Below are 18,450 nucleotides of genomic sequence, written 5' to 3'. Positions count from 1 at the left end.
GTGTGTCCATTTCCAGGACGAAGAGCAGAGGCGACAGAGGATCGCCTTGTCACAATCCCCTCACAGGCTTGAATCTGTCCTTGTCTTTTCCATTCACCGCAAATTGATATTTCAGCTGCGAGGATAAGCGTAGAAATCCAGCTGCGCCACCTGGCTCCAAACCCACGGCTTCTCAGCATGTTTAGCAGGAAACCCCAAGAGATCGTGTTGAGAATTAAATACAACGAATGATTAAATATTTGTCGTAAAATCAATATCGGCTATATATTAAAAACAGAGATGGTATTACTTTTCCTACTAGAGCCTTCGTGACTTCAATCTTTAGGAAAATCATCGAGCTTTTCCTCTTGTGAAACTGCATCGCCAAGCCTTTGACTATGACAAAATTTTTGACTGAAAGCCGTCTGATTTGTCGCCACCAATTCCCCCATTCTTGGCGCAAGCCTTGTCGCCATTATTTTTGCTGCCAGCTTTGAAAACTATGTATCAAGCTAATAGGTCTGAAGTGTTTGATCAAAGTTGGTGCATCTTTCTTAAGAAGCAAAGTGATGATCACTGTGTTCAGCTGTTCTAGGTTCTAGCTGTTACCACTATGAAGCTTTGCCAAGGGCGCTAAAGCATCTAGGACCCCGTTGTTAATTTTGGTTTTAGTAGACTAACTATTCTATTTGAGTGATATATTTCAGTTAGGACCACATGATGTACATACATTGGATGATTACAACGGATTAAAATTGATGGTGCAAGGCAATGAGATAAAGGTGATAAATCTAGCATTTTATTTTAATCGAGCGCGGTGTTGGGCGATCGAATTTTTGCTAGGTTTATTTCTAGCTTTGCCATACTATCAAGAACGGTAATACTTCAGCGCAGAAGTGACCAAAATGCCACATTAGGTTATTTGCATGAGGGTTTGGTTTGACAAATTCTATTCTTCATGTTTTCTGTTTGAGACCGGTCTGATCGGCGTGTCCTGACGGTCTGACTGGGTCGGGCTCGGTCTGACCGGGCAGCCAATGAGCTGGTGTGATGGCCTCCGCTTGGTGATCCAGAGCTGCTAGAGCCAACACCAGAGTGACCGTGCTGCGACCAATCTAACTGGTGGACCTATCGCTGTCAGATCGGCTAGCCATCGCCCATGCATTAAATGCATTGTAATAGTGTAACGGCTAGTTTTGTAGATGTTAAAATGGAGGCATGTCTGAGGATGGGGATTTCACCCCGAATAGCTAGTTTTTGTGGGTGGGGGCATAAATACTCCCCTACCAGCACCAAGGGGATCTTCTTGGCACATAATTCATTTGCATAGATCCCTTGTACTCACTCTCACGCCTCTTGAGCATTTGTTCATTCATTGTTGGTGTTGTTTGAGCCAAGACAAGTGCATTGTATTGTTAGAGCTAGTGCGGCACATGATCATCTCCGAGTCAGGTGTTGCCTGTTACTCTTGGAGGTTGCCACCTCCTAGACGGCTTGGAGAAGTTGTCCGATGACCTCTCCGAGAAGATTGTGGAAGAGGCTCGGTGTTGGTTGTGTGTGGTTTGGAGTTCACTGCCTTTGGGGTGAAGGAAATAAACTACCTTAGTGATCGAAGTTTGGTTAGTCCACTTTGGGGTTGGCTCCCACCTTGCCCACCTCTTGACGAAGGGGTTCGGTGGCTTCGTGGTTTGAGCGGTGAAGTTGGGATCGCTTCAATGGGGATTAGGAAGCCTGCGAGTTTCCGAACCTCAGGTGAAAAATTTCTTGTCTCTTGTCTCATTTATTTATTACATTTACTATTGTGCAATTTACATTCGTAGAAACATACTTGAGCCCCTATCACCCTAGGATTGCAAAACATAATCTAGTTGCTTAGTTAGTCTTATCCTTCGCCAAGCGTAGCAAGTTATGTTAGTTTTGATTAGGTGTAATTTATTTTTAATATCACCTATTCCTCCCTCTAGTCGACATCTCAATCCCACAAGTGGTATCAGAGCTAGGTCTCTCTTGATTGGGCTTCGCTGTCTAGAGAGAAGATGTCACATGAGGTGAACTATGTAGGGAAGGCTTCCATATATAATGGAACAAATTATTATACTTTAAAAATTAAGATGTCTACTCACTTCAAGGCTATGAGCTTCCACATTTGAAATATTATTGATGTATGTTTTGCTATCACCGGCAACGACTTGAAGAATGTTGACCATCGCAATCTCCAACTCAATGTCCAAGCCATAAATGTCTTGTTCAACTCCTTGAACCAAGAGGATTTTGATAGAGTTAGCAATCTTGAGATAGCTTATGAGATCTGGAACATGGAGCCTAAAATTTATGAGGGTACAAGTGAGTAAAAGGATGCCAAGCTTCACTTTCTCAAGATTTAATATGAGACATTTGCCATTTTACCCGATGAGAGTGTGAATGACATGTATGGAAGGCTCAATGTGATTGTCAATAATCTCAAGGGACTTGGGGCAACCTTTCAATTTTGGCTTTAGTCAGATATAGTATATATCAGTTCCAAAAAATATAGATAGTGTATACGTAATAAAAAAATATTCTGAGGAGGCCACTCTATAGAGAGGATCTTACTGAAAGATTGGTTTATTTTCTTTAACTTACATAGCCAAAGTTTCTTTCAGATGAATCACACTCAAATTTGAACACATTTCCTTCAACACGAGATAATATCACAATTCATCAATAGCAAAAACCACATTCTACAATTGAACAATAAAAGAACACACTAGTGGATGTCATATATATGCCCCATATTCTCTAGAATTGAGCTTGGATTCGGTCTATGATGTTCTTGTCCACTTGGAAGGCTTTGGCAAGGATATCATCCGAGATAGATGGCTTTGATCCAAAAACAGCGTTTCCCACGGTTATCACCCCTGGATTCTGGCTGCTCAGAGCAGCAAGAGCCACAGCATTGTTTGTTCCATTGTTAAACTGAAAATGGACTAATCCTTGTGGAAACACAAACACATCACCCTTGTTAAGAACCTTGGTGAACAACTTATTCTCGGAGTTCGACGTCACGAAGCCGACATAGAGAGATCCTTCGAGAACGGTCAGGATCTCGGTGGCACGTGGATGCGTGTGAGGCGGGTTGAGGCCGTTGGGCGCGTAGTCGATGTGGACGAGGGAGACGCCCATGGTGTTCAGACCCGGGATCTGTGCGACGTTGACGGTGGTAACGTTGGATCCCTGCTTGTTGGTGGTGTTGCCGGCCATGTGGAGGCCGGAGAAGAAGAAGTCGCCGGCGACAACGTCCTTGGCGTCCTTGCAAGGGAACCCATTTACACGCACTGCATATGGATCCGTGAACAGAATCATCAGTATGGTCAGTCACACAAAATTACAGTATATATATGCGGAGTTCTTGCAGATCGAGTACCTTGAGACATCTTGTCGACGACGCAGAAGTCCTGAAGAAGGCCAGGATCGGAGGCGATGGCGCCATGAGAGCACCACAGAGCCAAGAGGGCAACGACAGCAAGCTGCTGGAGGAAGCAGGCGCCAACAGCAGCCATAGCTGGAGCCTGGAGGAGGCAGAGAGTTCTCTATAGAAAAGAATACTTATGGTATAGCAGATTGCTCTGATGATATATATATTGTGATGAACTGATGATGAAGAATGTCATGGATTGAGAGGAAAGCTGGTATTTATAGGGGGAGTTCAGGTTTCAGAATAGCCTATTGAACTCTGAAATCTCTGGTGATGATTGTGATGACAGAGAATATTGTCTGTCTGTGCATGCCATGCATGCGTCGTACAGCACCAAGAACGAGTCACTGCTAGCTAGTAGCTAGATAGGAAGAAGGCGTCATACATAAAATACATAACATTGCGTGGATGGGCAACCTGCAGTCTGCAGATACATATACCTATCTATCCTGAAATAAATCTTATTAATGTTATCATACATGCTTTGTGCTTGAAGAAGTCTAAGCCATGGATGAGTACTGTATCTGCAGACTTAGCAGCCGTGGCTATTAATGTTGTCCAAGGTGGATATATGGATCATATTAATTCTTTACTGGTTTGCTGTTTGCCGGCCGGCCTGATCATCGATTGACAATGGTCCGATCTCCATTGTAATATTCTTATCTCATCATAGCAATTAAAATTAACACCATATTTGTTCCGGAGAAAAATGCACGTAAGTAAATAATAATGCTTGCTTTTCATTGCTTGCTTCCTTCCAAGAAGACGGGATTAAAACTCCTTCGACCAACCGAAATGACAGAGGATTGACTACACGCCTATACTATCTACAAAATTATGCCTAATTAAACGTTGGATATAAGAGGAGGGACTCCCATATCAAAATTTATTAAGACTCTGCATGCCTTGAAACCGAGTACATCGACTAATCCACACCTTGTTGTGGTGCTAACTGCTGCATGCCTTTCTCAATGATAATGATACCTAATTAAAACGTAGTTTTCCCAAACAGAATTTGTTAACCGAACGACGAACGCGTAATGCATAGCCATTATTAAATTGTTGCTTGACGTAATTTGTTTAAGCAGGTGCCGTTACCATCGAGTCCACCTGGAGAGAGCACAATTTACACATGATGAAGAATCAGTCAGAAGCTATATTAGCTTCTTACTGAATTTGCTGTAGCCGCTGCTGCAGGCAGGCCACAACACGTTTATTCAGACTTGTTCCAAATTACCAGAGAATTGGCGTAGACCATTTCTTCAAACCTCAATACATATTAAACATCCAATTAACTTTCTCAACACAGAGCAAGCACAAGCCAGCTTGATCCTCCTACTCTACTCCATCTCTATATATACTGGGTATCTCTCACCCCGTTTGAAGCACACAGCAAAGCATCATCATCAGTTCATCACATCACAAGAAACTTTGCGTTGCATCCTTTTGTTTCCTGCTAAAATTGACACGCACTTGATTTAGTGATTAGTGTCCTAAACTCCTAATGGCCTCAACATGGTTCTTCCTCCTTGCCCTCCTGGCTGTATCGATTTCGAATGCTTTCGCCTCCGATCCCAGCCAACTCCAGGACTTCTGCGTCGCTGACAAGATGTCGCAAGGTAATACTGCAAACATGCTATAGTTAGTTTCCATATATTTTACTTATATGTGCATTTAAATCAGTAATATAGCGTGTACATGTCTTTAGGGTTAAACAGGGTAATTTTGTTGTTAACTAATCCGATTGAACTATTCTACATGTTTGGGCAAACTTGCAGTTCTAATCAATGGATTTGCATGCAAGGACCCAGCGGCCATCACCGTGGAAGACTTCTTCTTCTCCGGCCTTCACATGGCTGGAAACACCAGCAACAGGCAGGGATCGGCCGTGACAGGAGTCAACGTCGCCCAGATCTCTGGGCTCAACACCTTGGGCATCTCTTTGGCCCGCGTCGACTATGCGCCTTATGGTCTTAACCCTCCGCACATTCACCCACGTGCGACCGAGATCCTGACTGTACTGGAGGGCTCACTCTACGTCGGTTTCGTTACCTTCAACCCCGAGAACAAGCTGTTCACCAAGGTTCTTAACAAGGGGGACGTATTCGTGTTTCCGTAGGGGTTGATCCACTTTCAGTTCAACTATGGTACAAAAGATGTTATAGCCCTTGCGGCTCTAAGTAGCCAGAACCCTGGAGTCATCACCATAGCAAATGCGGTGTTTGGATCGAAGCCGTTCATCTCAGATGATATCCTTGCCAAGGCCTTTCAGGTGGAGAAGAAGATAGTAGACCGGATTCAAGCTCAGTTCTGAAGTTTCTAAACAAAGTTGTTTCTTTATCCATTGGTGATGATTCATTTGTTCTTTTTACATTAAATTAAGTTAATTTACGTTATACTTAATTGTATTGTACATCTCATTCTTGCAAGTTGTAACACATCAGTAAGTTTATATTGAACTTTGTGAAATAAAAATGTAATAGGGAACTGCGCTGTGATCAAGTTTGTATTTACCTATCTAATGAAATTCCACAGGTTGATGTATATGCTGTCTTTGTACTTTTGCTCCCTCTCTATTAATACATAGTACTAGACAAAGCTTTTTGCTCTCCTTTAAAAAATAATTGTATATGCTATGTAAATTAGACATGTTCACACCATAGTCCGATGAACACAAGTAATTAGCAGTAGCATTCTCCTTGTGGAAGTCAGATCACAGTACGATGATCAATCCTGCCTTAAATAGTCAAATTTGTGTCTGAGTTCATTATTCCAGAGTTTTTTTTAAGGAAACTACAGCAGGTGATTAACACCAGCCTGAACATTTATTAAAAATATAAGACGTCCAATTACAAGTATAAAGATATTTACAAGGGGTGGGGGAAAAGGAAGGGTCTCAATTATTCCTTACACCACTAAGATTATTCACCCAGGAGCTGAGCGACGGGCGGAGTCGCTTTGGGCAGCGATGTACCCAGAGCGGAAGCGCAAGGTCATCGATGCACCTACGTCTGACTTGGGAGGCGGAGTCATCTACTCCTTGAAGATTTGGTTGTTCATCAAAGCCCATGGAAGCCTAGGCCCGAGCAGCCCTCATGCAGCGAAGGAACAGGTGTTCCACATCCTTGGCGTAGTCGCAGAAGCAGCATTGAGGAGAGGGTGCAATTCCTCTATGGAAGCGGCGCTCATTAGTGTAAATCCGTCATTTATGTACAGTCCACGGGAAGAGTTTGCACTTCGTCTGACCAAAATTCGTCCAAATATTTTTCCAGAAGGGGTCTGTTGCAGCTACCCCAAAACACTGGGAGTAAGCTGCAAGCATGGAGGGTGGACGAAAAGAGGTGGTGAGCCGACGGTCTGGTTGGTCCATGACACTTAGCGAGTTGGTAAGAGAGCGGAGCTCCTGAAGCTCACGCAAAGCTGCGTTTGATAAGCGGGGGCAAAGAAACAACTGAAGGTCGGTTGACGAGAGTGCTTGGGCGACTGAAAGGTTTGGCCGAGTACAGTGAAAATGGATGGCAGGGAAGTGGTGGGCAAAGGGGCAAAGGGCTGTCTGATCCACTGATCATCCCAGAACGATATGGAAGTCCCGTCACCCAAGGATCGTACAAGTGTGTCGTCGAAATTCTGGGATCCCAGATGAAATATCACGCTAGATCTGGGTTGGGCGAGGGACGGGGTCGCCAAGGTTAACAGTCGCAGACCAGTCGTAGTTCTCCCGGAAGCAGAGTAGCCATGGAGGGTCCCCAGGTTCTTGTAGCCGGACAAGGAATTTTTGAAGAAGACATTTGTTTTGAACATAGAGGTTTTTGATGCCAACCCCGCCTTTGTCTTTAGGGGAACAAACAACATCCCACGCCACTTTGCAGTCCCCACCGTGGCAACTATCTTCGCCTGTCCAGAAGAAAGCGCGACAGCATTTATTAATGGCGTCAATGATTCCTTTTGGAAGAAGCATTGCTCCCATTATGTAAGATGGGAGCGCAGAGAGCACCTAGTTGACAAGCACCAGCCGCCCTCCGTAGGTTAACATGTGGCCTCATGTACGTTTAAGTATTTAACAGCCTGGACTCTGAGGAGATGGTTAAAATCGAGTTAGCTTGCAATACACTGAGGTGGACAGGCCGGCCTGGCAATAAGGAAAATTGGAATTTCAAATTATTAACTTGTTCTCTCAAGCTAGCCAGCACTGGAATCACCATCTGCTTTTTCCCTATGTGGAGAATGTGGCTACTATCTGGCGCATTGCGTGGTATATATATAGGGGACGATGTTTGGTTAAGTAAGCATGTCATATTTTTTTTCACTAACTTGACAAAGATTTGGATAATAAAAATTGGAACCACCCTCTGGCTAGCAATAGGTAATTAACTTCGCCACTCCTTTTCTATATCGTTGACATGTGAGGTGTACCTAGTGAAGTATAAAAATATTCCATAAGTATAGCTACCGACCAAACAGTCTAATTGGCTCGCAAAATTTTGTGACAATTTTGCCTAATTAACTCACAAATTTTTGCCATAGCAACGTGAGATAAAATTGTGGTTACGAAAACAAACATTTTAAGTTGTTGTTTTGTGCTGGATGATTGAATAACTGAATGATCTATGATAATTATTTAAGAGGACTAATAAATGAATTGTATATTGTTAAATTGAAAACTGACTTTTAAAGTAGTTATCTTAGAATTCATTTTTTTACTCAAAATCACACCGTTTGCATGCGCATTTCTCTGATCATCCCGCTAGCATAAAAGAACGCACCTAAAATGTTGATAACTGTTCATATCTTCTCAGGTAAAATAAAGAAAGAAAAGCAAGAAATATGACTAGTAGGCTGAGGACGCCATTAGCCTTAAGAAAATGATGACACAATGTGCTACATGATACTTAAAAAGTGTGATATTTGTGGGTAGACACTACTCTCCCATCCCAATTCGATCGCCCACTAAGCAAATGACACTAAGATTAAGGATACGAAAATATTTATCATTCTCAAATTAGTTAACTAGTTAAAGTGCTTCATCGCTTCTTGTCTCATGGATTGCTAATGTTTTAAATATTGCATGCCATTGTACCAATAGAAATTAATCTTAATTGGTTACATACAATACATTCCATGATGTACATTTACTCTTTGCACAAATAAACAAACAAAGAAACGCTTGTTAGATGATCATTTAAAAAAAAATCTCACAAAACCTTAGGGGTGATAAAAATGGGATGGAGGAAGTAAAAAACTATAAGTTCGAGGCGGCCATCCTGATCACTGCCACTCTCTATTCCTTGTCGCCACTGGAAGCTTCCTCTGCTGTCGGTAAGATTTTGCCATCCCTTTTGCTGGCTGGATGGGCGGAAGAAGTCATGGTAGCAAAGTTATTTTAGTTAAATTCTCTCTCGAGCTCTAAAGGAAATAATATTTTAATAGCCTTACAGTCATATGGTAAATTACCCCATATCTAAATGTCCTCGAGCAAATTTGAGTTTTTACAGTATTTACCAGCAAATACCACACATTTTTAAGTATCTTGTAGTAAATTTTGCCATATTTTGGTAGTGCCAAAACCTTTGTACGTATTGTCCTCTCAAATTTGATACAATAGAATTTGCATTAGTGTGGGGAAACATTAATAGTAAACCAGACAAATGGTTGTGATGCTAAAAAAATGAATCGGCAAACTTTTGGCTTGGATCCAAACAAACCCTCCATATATTTAGCCACATTTATCTATCTTTTTTTATATAGGTGATACCTACTAGCAATTATTAAAAATTAACACTCAACATGCAAGTATAATCATCACCCACTAGCAATTACTCCCCCCGTTCCATAATATAAGCGATTTTAACTTTTTACTTGCATTATTTGACCACTCGTCTTATTCAAAAAATTTGTGCAAATATAAAAAACAAAAAGTTGTGCTTAAAATACTTTGGATAATAAAGTGAGTCACAAATAAAATAAATAATAATTTTAAAATTTTTTGAATAAGACGAATAAGAAAAAAATCTCTTATATTATGAAACAGAGGGAGTACTACTATTATAAACATCTTAAATTATACAAGCATGGCACATCATATTCTCTACATCGTGTCAATAACATCTCAACATTTATCAATCATTTGTACAATAATTCGCATATATTAATTTATAATTCCCATATATTAATTTATGGATTCCGCAACAAAACACGAAGTATCATGTTGTTTTACATATTTTAAACTCCACACAAATTTTAGTCATTCCAGAACATTCCACAACGGCCAACGACCCCCCTCCCACCGACTGGCATAAGCTTGCCGTTAACTACACTCTCTAGAGAAGGTTCTACACTTGTACAGTACTACTATTCTGAAGCTGCCATTTTCCAGACTCCCGCGTAGTCGCGTCACATCCCACCACCAGTCACTGACATTCTGTCCCCACCACCACCCCGGCCCCACCTGTCATCGTCAAGCGCGATGTAGCAGTCGCCGCCACTGACTGATCCCCCGCTTAACTCCCAAGAACTCTCTAGAACCCACACTGCTATTGCTATACCCCCATTGCTTTCGCACGCGATAAAAAGAAAAAGGAAAATCTCTCATCAGTCTCGGAAATCGCAAGAAGGCACGTCCCCCTTCTAGAAGCTTCCGCTAGCTTCCCATCGGCGCGGGGGGAATGGACGACGACGACCTCGGCTACCCGCCCGGCATGGCCGGCCTGGACGCGATGGCCGGCCTCGGTGGCCTCGGCGGGATGGGTGGCCTCGGTGGGCTCGGCGGGATGGGCGGCCTCGGTGGGCTGGGCGGGATGGGCGGCCTCGGCGGACTGGGCGGCTTCGGCGGCGGGGGCATGGAGGACCTGTACGGCGGCGGGGGAGGTGCGGGTGGGGAGGAGGGAGGGGAGGGGCCGTACGCGGCGGAGATGGAGGTCGGGGAGGAGAAGGAGATCGGGAAGGAGGGGCTCAGGAAGAAGCTGGTGAAGGAGGGAGAGGGGTGGGAGCGCCCCGACGCCGGCGACGAGGTCCAAGGTGCGTTTCGCTTCTCAGGAATTTTTTTTTGGTGATTTCTGGATTTTTTTTTTTTTTGGGCTGAGATGGTCGTTGACCTGGTGTTTTTGTGATGGATTGTGTTGTGTGTGGGGGTTGGCGCACGCTGACGCAGTGCACTACACGGGGACGCTGTTGGATGGCACCAAGTTCGATTCCAGCAGGGATCGCGATGCTCCGTTCAAGTTCACCCTGGGCCAAGGTAACAAATCGATCCGATCGGATCCCATTTCGTCTTGCAAGCTAGGATCAAAGCGACCCTTTCTTCTACTACTAGTAGCACTCAAATCTCGCAATTGTTCTTGTTGAAAAGTGGAATTTTCTTTGCTAGTTGCTACTACTCCTACCTACCAAGTAGGATGCAGGCTGGCAGAAAAAACTGGCATACTCACTTACAATACTCTGCTCGGCCTGTGATTGTTGCGTGTTTCGTCTTCAGGAGTTTGATCTTGACTGTTAATTACCAAGACTAGGTTTAACATGTAGTGTATTTCATCACTACATGAATGGTCTAGGGTATATAACAGTAACATAAATGAGAAGCAGCTGTAGTAGATCAGATCGTTACTGTGCTGATTTCCGAAACAGTAGTATCATGGACTGGTTGTAAAAATTTTACAAGTTACTAGGATACCAGATTATCTTCAAATAGCTCACATAACGAAGTTGCATGGATGACTGATCAGACATTAGATGACCCTTCCAATGGTGCTGAAAAGATATATGAGGTGATCTCTTCATTAGTGTGACAGGAGAGCATTAGATGATTGCAACTTTTATTTGTAAATCACTAGATGTGGCTTATTCTTTTTCCTTACAAATCTAGCTGCTTGAATTTCTTCTTGTATATTTAAGCTTCCTTGTACAAGGAAAATTTTCCCTTTTAAGTTAGTTTCATGTAGGAGGCCACTGGCTCATGATTTTGTATTTTCCATCTTAATGTTGCAATATAACCACCAACAACATCATATAATTATGAGAGGAGGGAGTATTTAGCAAACAGTATATTATAAGGTAAATGATGATGTTACTCTCTAATTACAGGCCAAGTTATTAAGGGATGGGATTTGGGCATTAAGACCATGAAGAAAGGTGAGAATGCTATTTTCACCATTCCACCAGAGCTTGCATATGGTGAGGATGGCTCCCCTCCAGTTATCCCTCCAAATGCCACGCTGCAGTTTGATGTCGAGCTTATCTCCTGGGAAAGTGTCAAGGACATTTGCAAGGACGGTGGCATCTTGAAGAAGGTACTAGCTGAAGGCACGAAGTGGGAGAACCCAAGAGACCGCGATGAAGTTTTTGGTACAGTATTCATGTTTCTCCCGTGTTGTGGCAAAGTGCGTTTTTTAGGGACAAAATATGCTATATGTGTATTCCTTTGCTTGGTACAGTTAAGTATGAGGTGAGGCTTGAGGATGGGACTGTTGTAGCAGAATCTGATGGTGTCGAGTTCACCGTGAAAGATGGTACGATCCTGTCCATTTTTGAACATTTGTATTATAAAGTTTTGAAAGGTCAGTTTCTCACATAGGAATGTTTTCCTTTTAGGGCATTTCTGTCCTGCCATATCCAAGGCTGTGAAGACTATGAAGAAGAATGAGAAGGCCCTCCTCACAGTCAAACCACAATGTGAGTTTTCAGAACTAATATGGCTAAGACTTCTTTGGTCCAATGCAGCAATAGTGTCTCATTTTTTGTGGTGAATAGATGGCTTCGGTGAGCAAGGCAGGCCAGCCGCTAGAGATGAAGCTGCAATACCCCCTAATGCTACATTGCACATTAATCTTGAATTGGTGTCCTGGAAGGCAGTCACTGAGATTGGTAATGATAAGAAAATCCTCAAGAAGATCCTCCATGAGGGTGAAGGCTATGAGCGTCCCAGTGATTGCACACTTGTCAGAGGTATGTGGTCTCATGTGTTGAGCTCTTTCTATTACATGATAATCTTTGAGTGAAACCACTGTTAATGATATTTTGTTAAAAAATGATATTGTTCGTACTCTGCAGTGAAACTTATTGGAAAGTTAGAGGATGGTACCATATTTGTCACAAGAGGTCATGATGGTGACGAGCCATTCGAGTTTAAGACTGATGAAGAACAAGTGGTTGAAGGGCTTGACAAAGCAGTACTTAGCATGAAGAAAGGAGAAGTTGCATTGGTGACTATTCCACCAGAGTATGCGTTTGGATCTGATGAGACAAGACAAGATTTGTCTGTTGTCCCTCCTAATTCAACTGTTTATTATGAGGTGGAGCTTGTGTCCTTCGATAAGGTAACTAACCTTTAATTTCAGTATCTCTGACTTAACATCTACTGATTGCTAATGAAAATCTAAACCTCATATGCTGTTTTTGTGCAGGAGAAAGAATCATGGGACATGAAGGAGAATACTGAGAAGATTGAAGCGGCTGCAAAGAAGAAAGATGAAGGGAATGCTTGGTTTAAGATGGAAAAGTATGCCAGGGCTTCTAAGAGATATGGAAAGGTCACACATCAGGCTTTTTGTTTAAAAGAAAGACTTAAACCTGTTTTACACTGTACTGATGCAAGTATGATTTGCTCTATATCAGGCTTTAAACTTCATCGAGTATGACAGCTCCTTCAGTGAAGAAGAGAAGCAGCTGTCCAAACCACTCAAGGTGAGTTGCAAGCTCAACAATGCTGCATGTAAGCTGAAGCTTAAAGACTACAAGGAAGCAAAGGAACTGTGTACTGAGGTACTATGAATAAAAACATGATGACCATCTCACATAATTTTAACAAGAATAAGCTGACTGACCATACGTTGGTGCTCAGGTCCTGGAGCTTGACAGCATGAATGTGAAGGCTTTTTACAGAAGGGCACAGGCACACATGTATCTTGTTGACTTTGATTTGGCAGAACTGGATATCAAGAAAGCACTAGAAATAGATCCAGACAACAGGTAATACCCTGGTCCAGTTGGCTTTGATCAATGTTACTCTGAAGCCTGAAGAACCATATGCCATACTGACGTTATCTTTAAAAAGGCCATTTTCTTAGGATGATCTAATTACTTTTATTCCTTTGCCTGTTTGTTGGAGTCGTATATGACTGGATTGTGAATCTGTCATATGATGACCTCACATCTCATTTAATCCCTGGATATGGTTCATATGGAGTGGGCTATTATATCTCATTCCCATCAAGCCAAAGCAATATTCTATTACATGATGCAATTCCATGCAGAAATCACATGTTCCTTACATCGATAACATTATGTTATTTATGCATAAAAAAGTTTGCGCTGGATCATTTTCCCAGGGATGTGAAGATGGGGTACAGGAGGCTGAAGGAGAAGGTCAAGGAGCAGAAGAGGAAGGAAACGAAATTGTACGGCAACATGATTTCGAAGCTAAGCAAGCTTGAAGACTCGGAAACCGAAGTAAGCTCCCTCCTCTGGCACCCTGCCATCTTGTGCCTGCGCTACTACCTCATCCACCGAATTTGACCATTGGTCCCTGTTTGTTGCTGGTTTGCTGCTTGAAGGGAGGCACAACTCAGGCGCCAAGCAAGAAGCATGGCCTATGGCCACTCACTGCGCTGCTGAGAAGGCTGTTCACGAGGAGTGACGGTAGCAAGGAGTCGATGCTGTGGCTGGTGCTGAGGCTGCTCATTCCGGTGGTGCTGCTGGTGGCGGTCTGTGTGGCTTTCTACATGCGCAGCGGACCTCCTGAAGTAGACTGCATCGACTGTTAAATTCTTGTATATTGTCGTCTACTTTACATCCGGCTGTAGAGGTCCGTCTGCCAGCTGTGCTTCACAATCGGAGTCGACTACTACTGTTCACGGTAAGTTATTTCCGTGGCTGCTGTTGTGTTCAATATGTATAGAGGACAGGCAAGCATTGCATCAGCTGCACCTGTGAGCTAGACACGTTCGAGTGATTGAAACATACAAAGGAAAAAATGATACTGAAAGTTCAACTATTCTCGTGTATGATACTAGAAGTTACTGAAAGTTCGCTTCAACCATTATGTACTTAACAAAATACTAAAATTCTTTTGGGGACGGCTATAGCTCAGTCGATTTGTGTCCTCAGCCAGTCAGCCCTCCGATCAGCATCTAGCGATTCACATCCTCCAGCTACTGGTCATCTCATTTCTCAAGCGTTTCTCTTTTGATGGGCAAGCGTTTCTCTCTTCTTGGTTAGGTGACTGAGACTTTCGAATTTCTAGCAAAACTGAATTCATTTATGAGTGATATAAAAAAGAATAGAGAACTGAATTCGTTCGCAAGTTGAGGCCTTTTTTTTTTCTTTTTCAAATTTCCCCATTCTGCCCGTTCTACAAGTTCACGTAAATCTAGAGGTGGCAACGGGGCGGGGCTGGGTTGGGTTGGAATGCCCCCGCCCCCGTCCTCATGCGGGTATCCCTAGCCCTGGCCCGGCCCCGCAAAGGAAGTCGGGTGAAAAACATCACTCGTCTCCGCCCCCACAGAGGACCCGGTGGGTGACCGGGGCCACGCATCACCGGGATAAAGCTAATACTTTATAAAAATATTGCAATACACTGAATAATATTATGATGAAATTTCAATACCCCGGTGATGTGGATTGGTTGAAGAAAGGAAAGGGATTACGGTTGAGAGGAACTAGGGTGTTGAGTTTTTATATGTCAATTTTGAATGAGCTTGGTGAGTCCATATTATTGCAATGAGCTACTTTCAGAGAAGTAACTCACATCCGGGTCTAAACTGGGGCCCCTCTAGATCACCCACGGGTTAATTCCAATCCCCGCTCCCATCCCCGGAATTTTGCGGGGCCCCATCCTCACTCACCCACGGGTGAGAATTCTCCTTCGCTCCCACCCCTGTAGGGGCGGGTCCCGCTAGATCCTCGGCCCGATGGGAAACTGCCACCCCTACGTAAATCCATAAAAAAAAGTTCACATAAATTCAATATTCTTTGAAAAAAAACAATTATGCCATATGTACTAGTAATATCATAGTATATATAGGAATTTTCCTGAGTTTTTTTCATGGTTTTTCATTTCAAAATTGAATTTGAATAAAATCTACCAAAATCTTTCGTCCCGCGTCGGTTTGTTAAATTTCACGGTTTTCTTCGGAAAGGTAAATCCTGTCACGATCGAAGTCTCTGACCGTGCGCCCGGACTCTATTTTCTATCCTATAACAGACTAAAAAATAAATTTAATCACCGTAGAAAGTATACGCCCCCAAATCACTGATCAAAACATCCATTCAAGCAGATGCTTGATCAGAAACTGGGTAGAACACATACAGTTGAGAGAGTATTTATTTACCCTTCCAATATATCAAGATGGATTCTAATATCTCAAATGGACGTCCACCCGTTTTTGCATGCCACCTAAATGATTATGAAACTTTTTTAAAAAAATTATTAGATAGGTTAATATGTAATACATCACTTCACAAACATACAAGTTCAAATTCGACTTCTACAAGTTAAAACAAAAATAACAAATTAAACTCTAACTAGTATACGTATGTTCACAGTTAAATTTGTTATTTTTGTTACAACTTGTAGAAGTTGAATTTGAACTTACATGTTTGTGAGATGATATATTACATATTAACCTATGGAAGAATAGCCAACATGATCCTTGAAGTTTTGCTCCAGGATCAGTTTGGTCTCTAACCTTTTGTATTGTCCAAACGAGTGCTTATAATTTGTCATGTGGACTAATATAGTCCTTGGACCCACTTAAATTGCCACATGAGCATGCCATGTTATGCTCTCATGTAAAATATATGGTGAAATATCCAATTTACCCTTCCATGTACCATACAAAAATAATGAAATGAATTTACAAACTTTATTCAATGTGACTGGATATATGCCAAACTTTTTTCACTGGATTATGCTAATACAAAGTTAAATTAGCTACAACCACTAAATATTATATAATTATCATGCCAAATAATTTTCATGTAAGTAGCTGCATTTCAATGTTAAAACTCTAACGGATATTTAATATGCATGATCACCTACTTCTTTTTTATTACTATTTTTCTCCTTTTCTTTATCTCCCTTTTCCCTATGATGATAGGTGTAAGGGTAAATTGGGTATTTCATCATATATTTGCATTGGAAGATGACATGACATGCCCACGTGGCAATTTTCGATGGGCCAAGGACTGTATATGCCCACATGATAAAGTTTAAGGGCTTGCTTGGACAATTTGAAAGGTCAGGGACTAAAACAATCTCATAGTGAAACTTCAAGGACCATAGTGGCTATTCTCCCTTAACATATCATGCCAATTTTTTAATTTTTTTGAAAATTTTTCATAACCATTTAGATGACATGTAAGAAACGGATAGACGTTCATCCGAGTGTTTAAAACAGTTTCCCTCCGATATAGTGACAGTACAACCGATCAACGACGCATGGCATAGAAAGGCAATAGAGCATGCTCAAATTCGTAGAGGATTAAGAGAGGACGCTTGATGTATACTATTGTAAAGAGGACCTAAGAAGAGTAGCTACTAGCTAGGCACTGGTTACTGATTGAAACTCTGCCTCAAAACCACCATCTATTCAGCTAAGCACGTCCATGATCTAAAATGTTGGACTAAATTGTTAGTACATGACTAAAAAGTTGAAAAGCAAATCATATTACGGAACATAAATGAAGTTTGCAAAGTTACGGAGCATGGTATAGCTCAAGCCTGAAGCATATTATTACTTCTTAAACAGATGAAAGACAAAATGACATTTACTACTGCATCCAATTTAATCAGCACGATCCAAAGGCTGTGTTTAGATCCAAAGTTTGGATCCAAACTTCAGTCCTTTTCCATCACATCAATCTGTCATACATACACAACTTTTCAGTCACATCATCTCTAATTTCAACCAAAATCCAAACTTTGCGCTGAACTAAACACAAACATAGTTGCCTACAAGCATGTACAGGTTGCACATTGCCTGCTGCACATACACCCAACTGTTCAACGAAGCTATGATAAAATGATCGAAACCAGAACATACTAAAGGCCTCAAAAGGTTAATTATTTCAGAAGTTAATAGAACCTGGCCAATCAGAAACTGTACTGAACATTAAAATGTCAAAACTCGCCAAGATCCTGCAAATTCAACTACACATAAACGGACAAACTGCAAGCTATTTGCAACACTTCACAAGTGATGATCAAGTGGTGCAGAAAGGAAGCTAGAATAACTCATCAGGAGAACACAAATTCAACACAGCACGTAAAACGATTCATGTATCAGTATCAGTACGTTCACTAAACATTTATACACATTAATCCATGTGTGCTATGCACTAAGCATGATCGCAATTCACGAACTCATGACACGTCAACCAGATCAGCTGATATTAAACAAAGGGGAAATGAAGCTACACCATTCAACACAGCTTCAGAAAATACTACCTAATGAATTTGCACATTTCTTGCACAGATAAGATAAGAAACCAACAACTCACACGGATTGCCAAAATTTCATATGAACTAAACACGCTATGTGCAGGTTGCACATTTGCCTAGCGCAAAAATGCATGCAACCACTTACCAATTTCATCACCGAAACAGAGCAAGTGATAGACAATTGAACAGTTGGTCTAGTTTACAATTGCAGAATTTGATATAGCCTGACCAGTCGATCAAGAATTCTATTCGCATCTTTAACAGAACATTCAGACTTCCTAGATTAAGCATCACGGTTCCAACAGGGCAGAGGATGTCAGAAAAGCTATAGACAAACAACTAGAACCACTTCGTAAACCACATGTGCTAAGGGGAATGCAGTGATGATGCATGAAACTAAGTTAGCATAGCACATCAGGAGACAAATTTTAGCAAGCAGCTTCAAAACGAAACAGCGCAAGCAGAAGTAGCAGAGTAGCAGATAAAAACAGAGCAACCAGATCAGCAGAGAGAAATGAGATTCTGTAAATGCTCAAACGAAATCAGCATGGCCGCTGAAAATTCTTTCAAGATCTCATTCATTTCA

At 41.9% G+C, this 18,450-nt stretch overlaps 2 protein-coding genes and 1 pseudogene across 2 annotated transcripts; 2 read left to right on the top strand and 1 right to left on the bottom strand.

Annotated features, from left to right (window-relative positions):
• Nucleotides 1-2,757: 2,757 nt before the first annotated feature.
• LOC127763261 (putative germin-like protein 2-2) lies at nt 2,758-3,518 on the bottom strand. The gene is made up of 2 exons (XM_052287909.1): nt 3,383-3,518; nt 2,758-3,293 (listed from the first exon to the last, which is right to left on the bottom strand). The coding sequence occupies exons 1-2, from the start codon at nt 3,516-3,518 to the stop codon at nt 2,758-2,760; spliced, it is 672 nt and encodes a 223-aa protein (XP_052143869.1).
• Nucleotides 3,519-4,884: 1,366 nt separating this feature from the next.
• Nucleotides 4,885-5,819, top strand: LOC127763262 (putative germin-like protein 2-1; annotated as a pseudogene).
• A 4,163-nt stretch (nt 5,820-9,982) lies between these two features.
• On the top strand, nt 9,983-14,417 carry LOC127763255 (70 kDa peptidyl-prolyl isomerase-like). The gene is made up of 12 exons (XM_052287905.1): nt 9,983-10,447; nt 10,581-10,667; nt 11,510-11,770; nt 11,860-11,934; nt 12,017-12,097; nt 12,176-12,370; nt 12,476-12,741; nt 12,829-12,954; nt 13,040-13,186; nt 13,266-13,393; nt 13,753-13,873; nt 13,978-14,417. Exons 1-12 carry the CDS (start codon nt 10,096-10,098, stop codon nt 14,185-14,187), a joined length of 2,049 nt encoding a protein of 682 aa, XP_052143865.1. The 5' UTR covers nt 9,983-10,095; the 3' UTR covers nt 14,188-14,417.
• Nucleotides 14,418-18,450: the final 4,033 nt, after the last annotated feature.

This window comes from Oryza glaberrima, chromosome 2, assembly GCF_000147395.1.
Source record: "Oryza glaberrima chromosome 2, OglaRS2, whole genome shotgun sequence".
NCBI lineage: Eukaryota > Viridiplantae > Streptophyta > Magnoliopsida > Poales > Poaceae > Oryza > Oryza glaberrima.
This window is presented reverse-complemented; position numbering and strand designations above follow the sequence as displayed.

What these genes read in the sequence shown, in the direction of transcription:
- LOC127763261 (XM_052287909.1), bottom strand. Translation starts at nt 3,518, where the DNA reads ATGGCTGCTGTTGGCGCCTGCTTCCTCCAGCAGCTTGCTGTCGTTGCC. An exon ending in CGTCGACAAGATGTCTCAAG is followed by an intron (nt 3,294 to 3,382) that starts GTACTCGATCTG and finishes ATCCATATGCAG; the next exon opens with TGCGTGTAAATGGGTTCCCT.
- LOC127763255 (XM_052287905.1), top strand. Translation starts at nt 10,096, where the DNA reads ATGGACGACGACGACCTCGGCTACCCGCCCGGCATGGCCGGCCTGGAC. An exon ending in AGACCGCGATGAAGTTTTTG is followed by an intron (nt 11,771 to 11,859) that starts GTACAGTATTCA and finishes TGCTTGGTACAG; the next exon opens with TTAAGTATGAGGTGAGGCTT. An exon ending in TGATTGCACACTTGTCAGAG is followed by an intron (nt 12,371 to 12,475) that starts GTATGTGGTCTC and finishes CGTACTCTGCAG; the next exon opens with TGAAACTTATTGGAAAGTTA.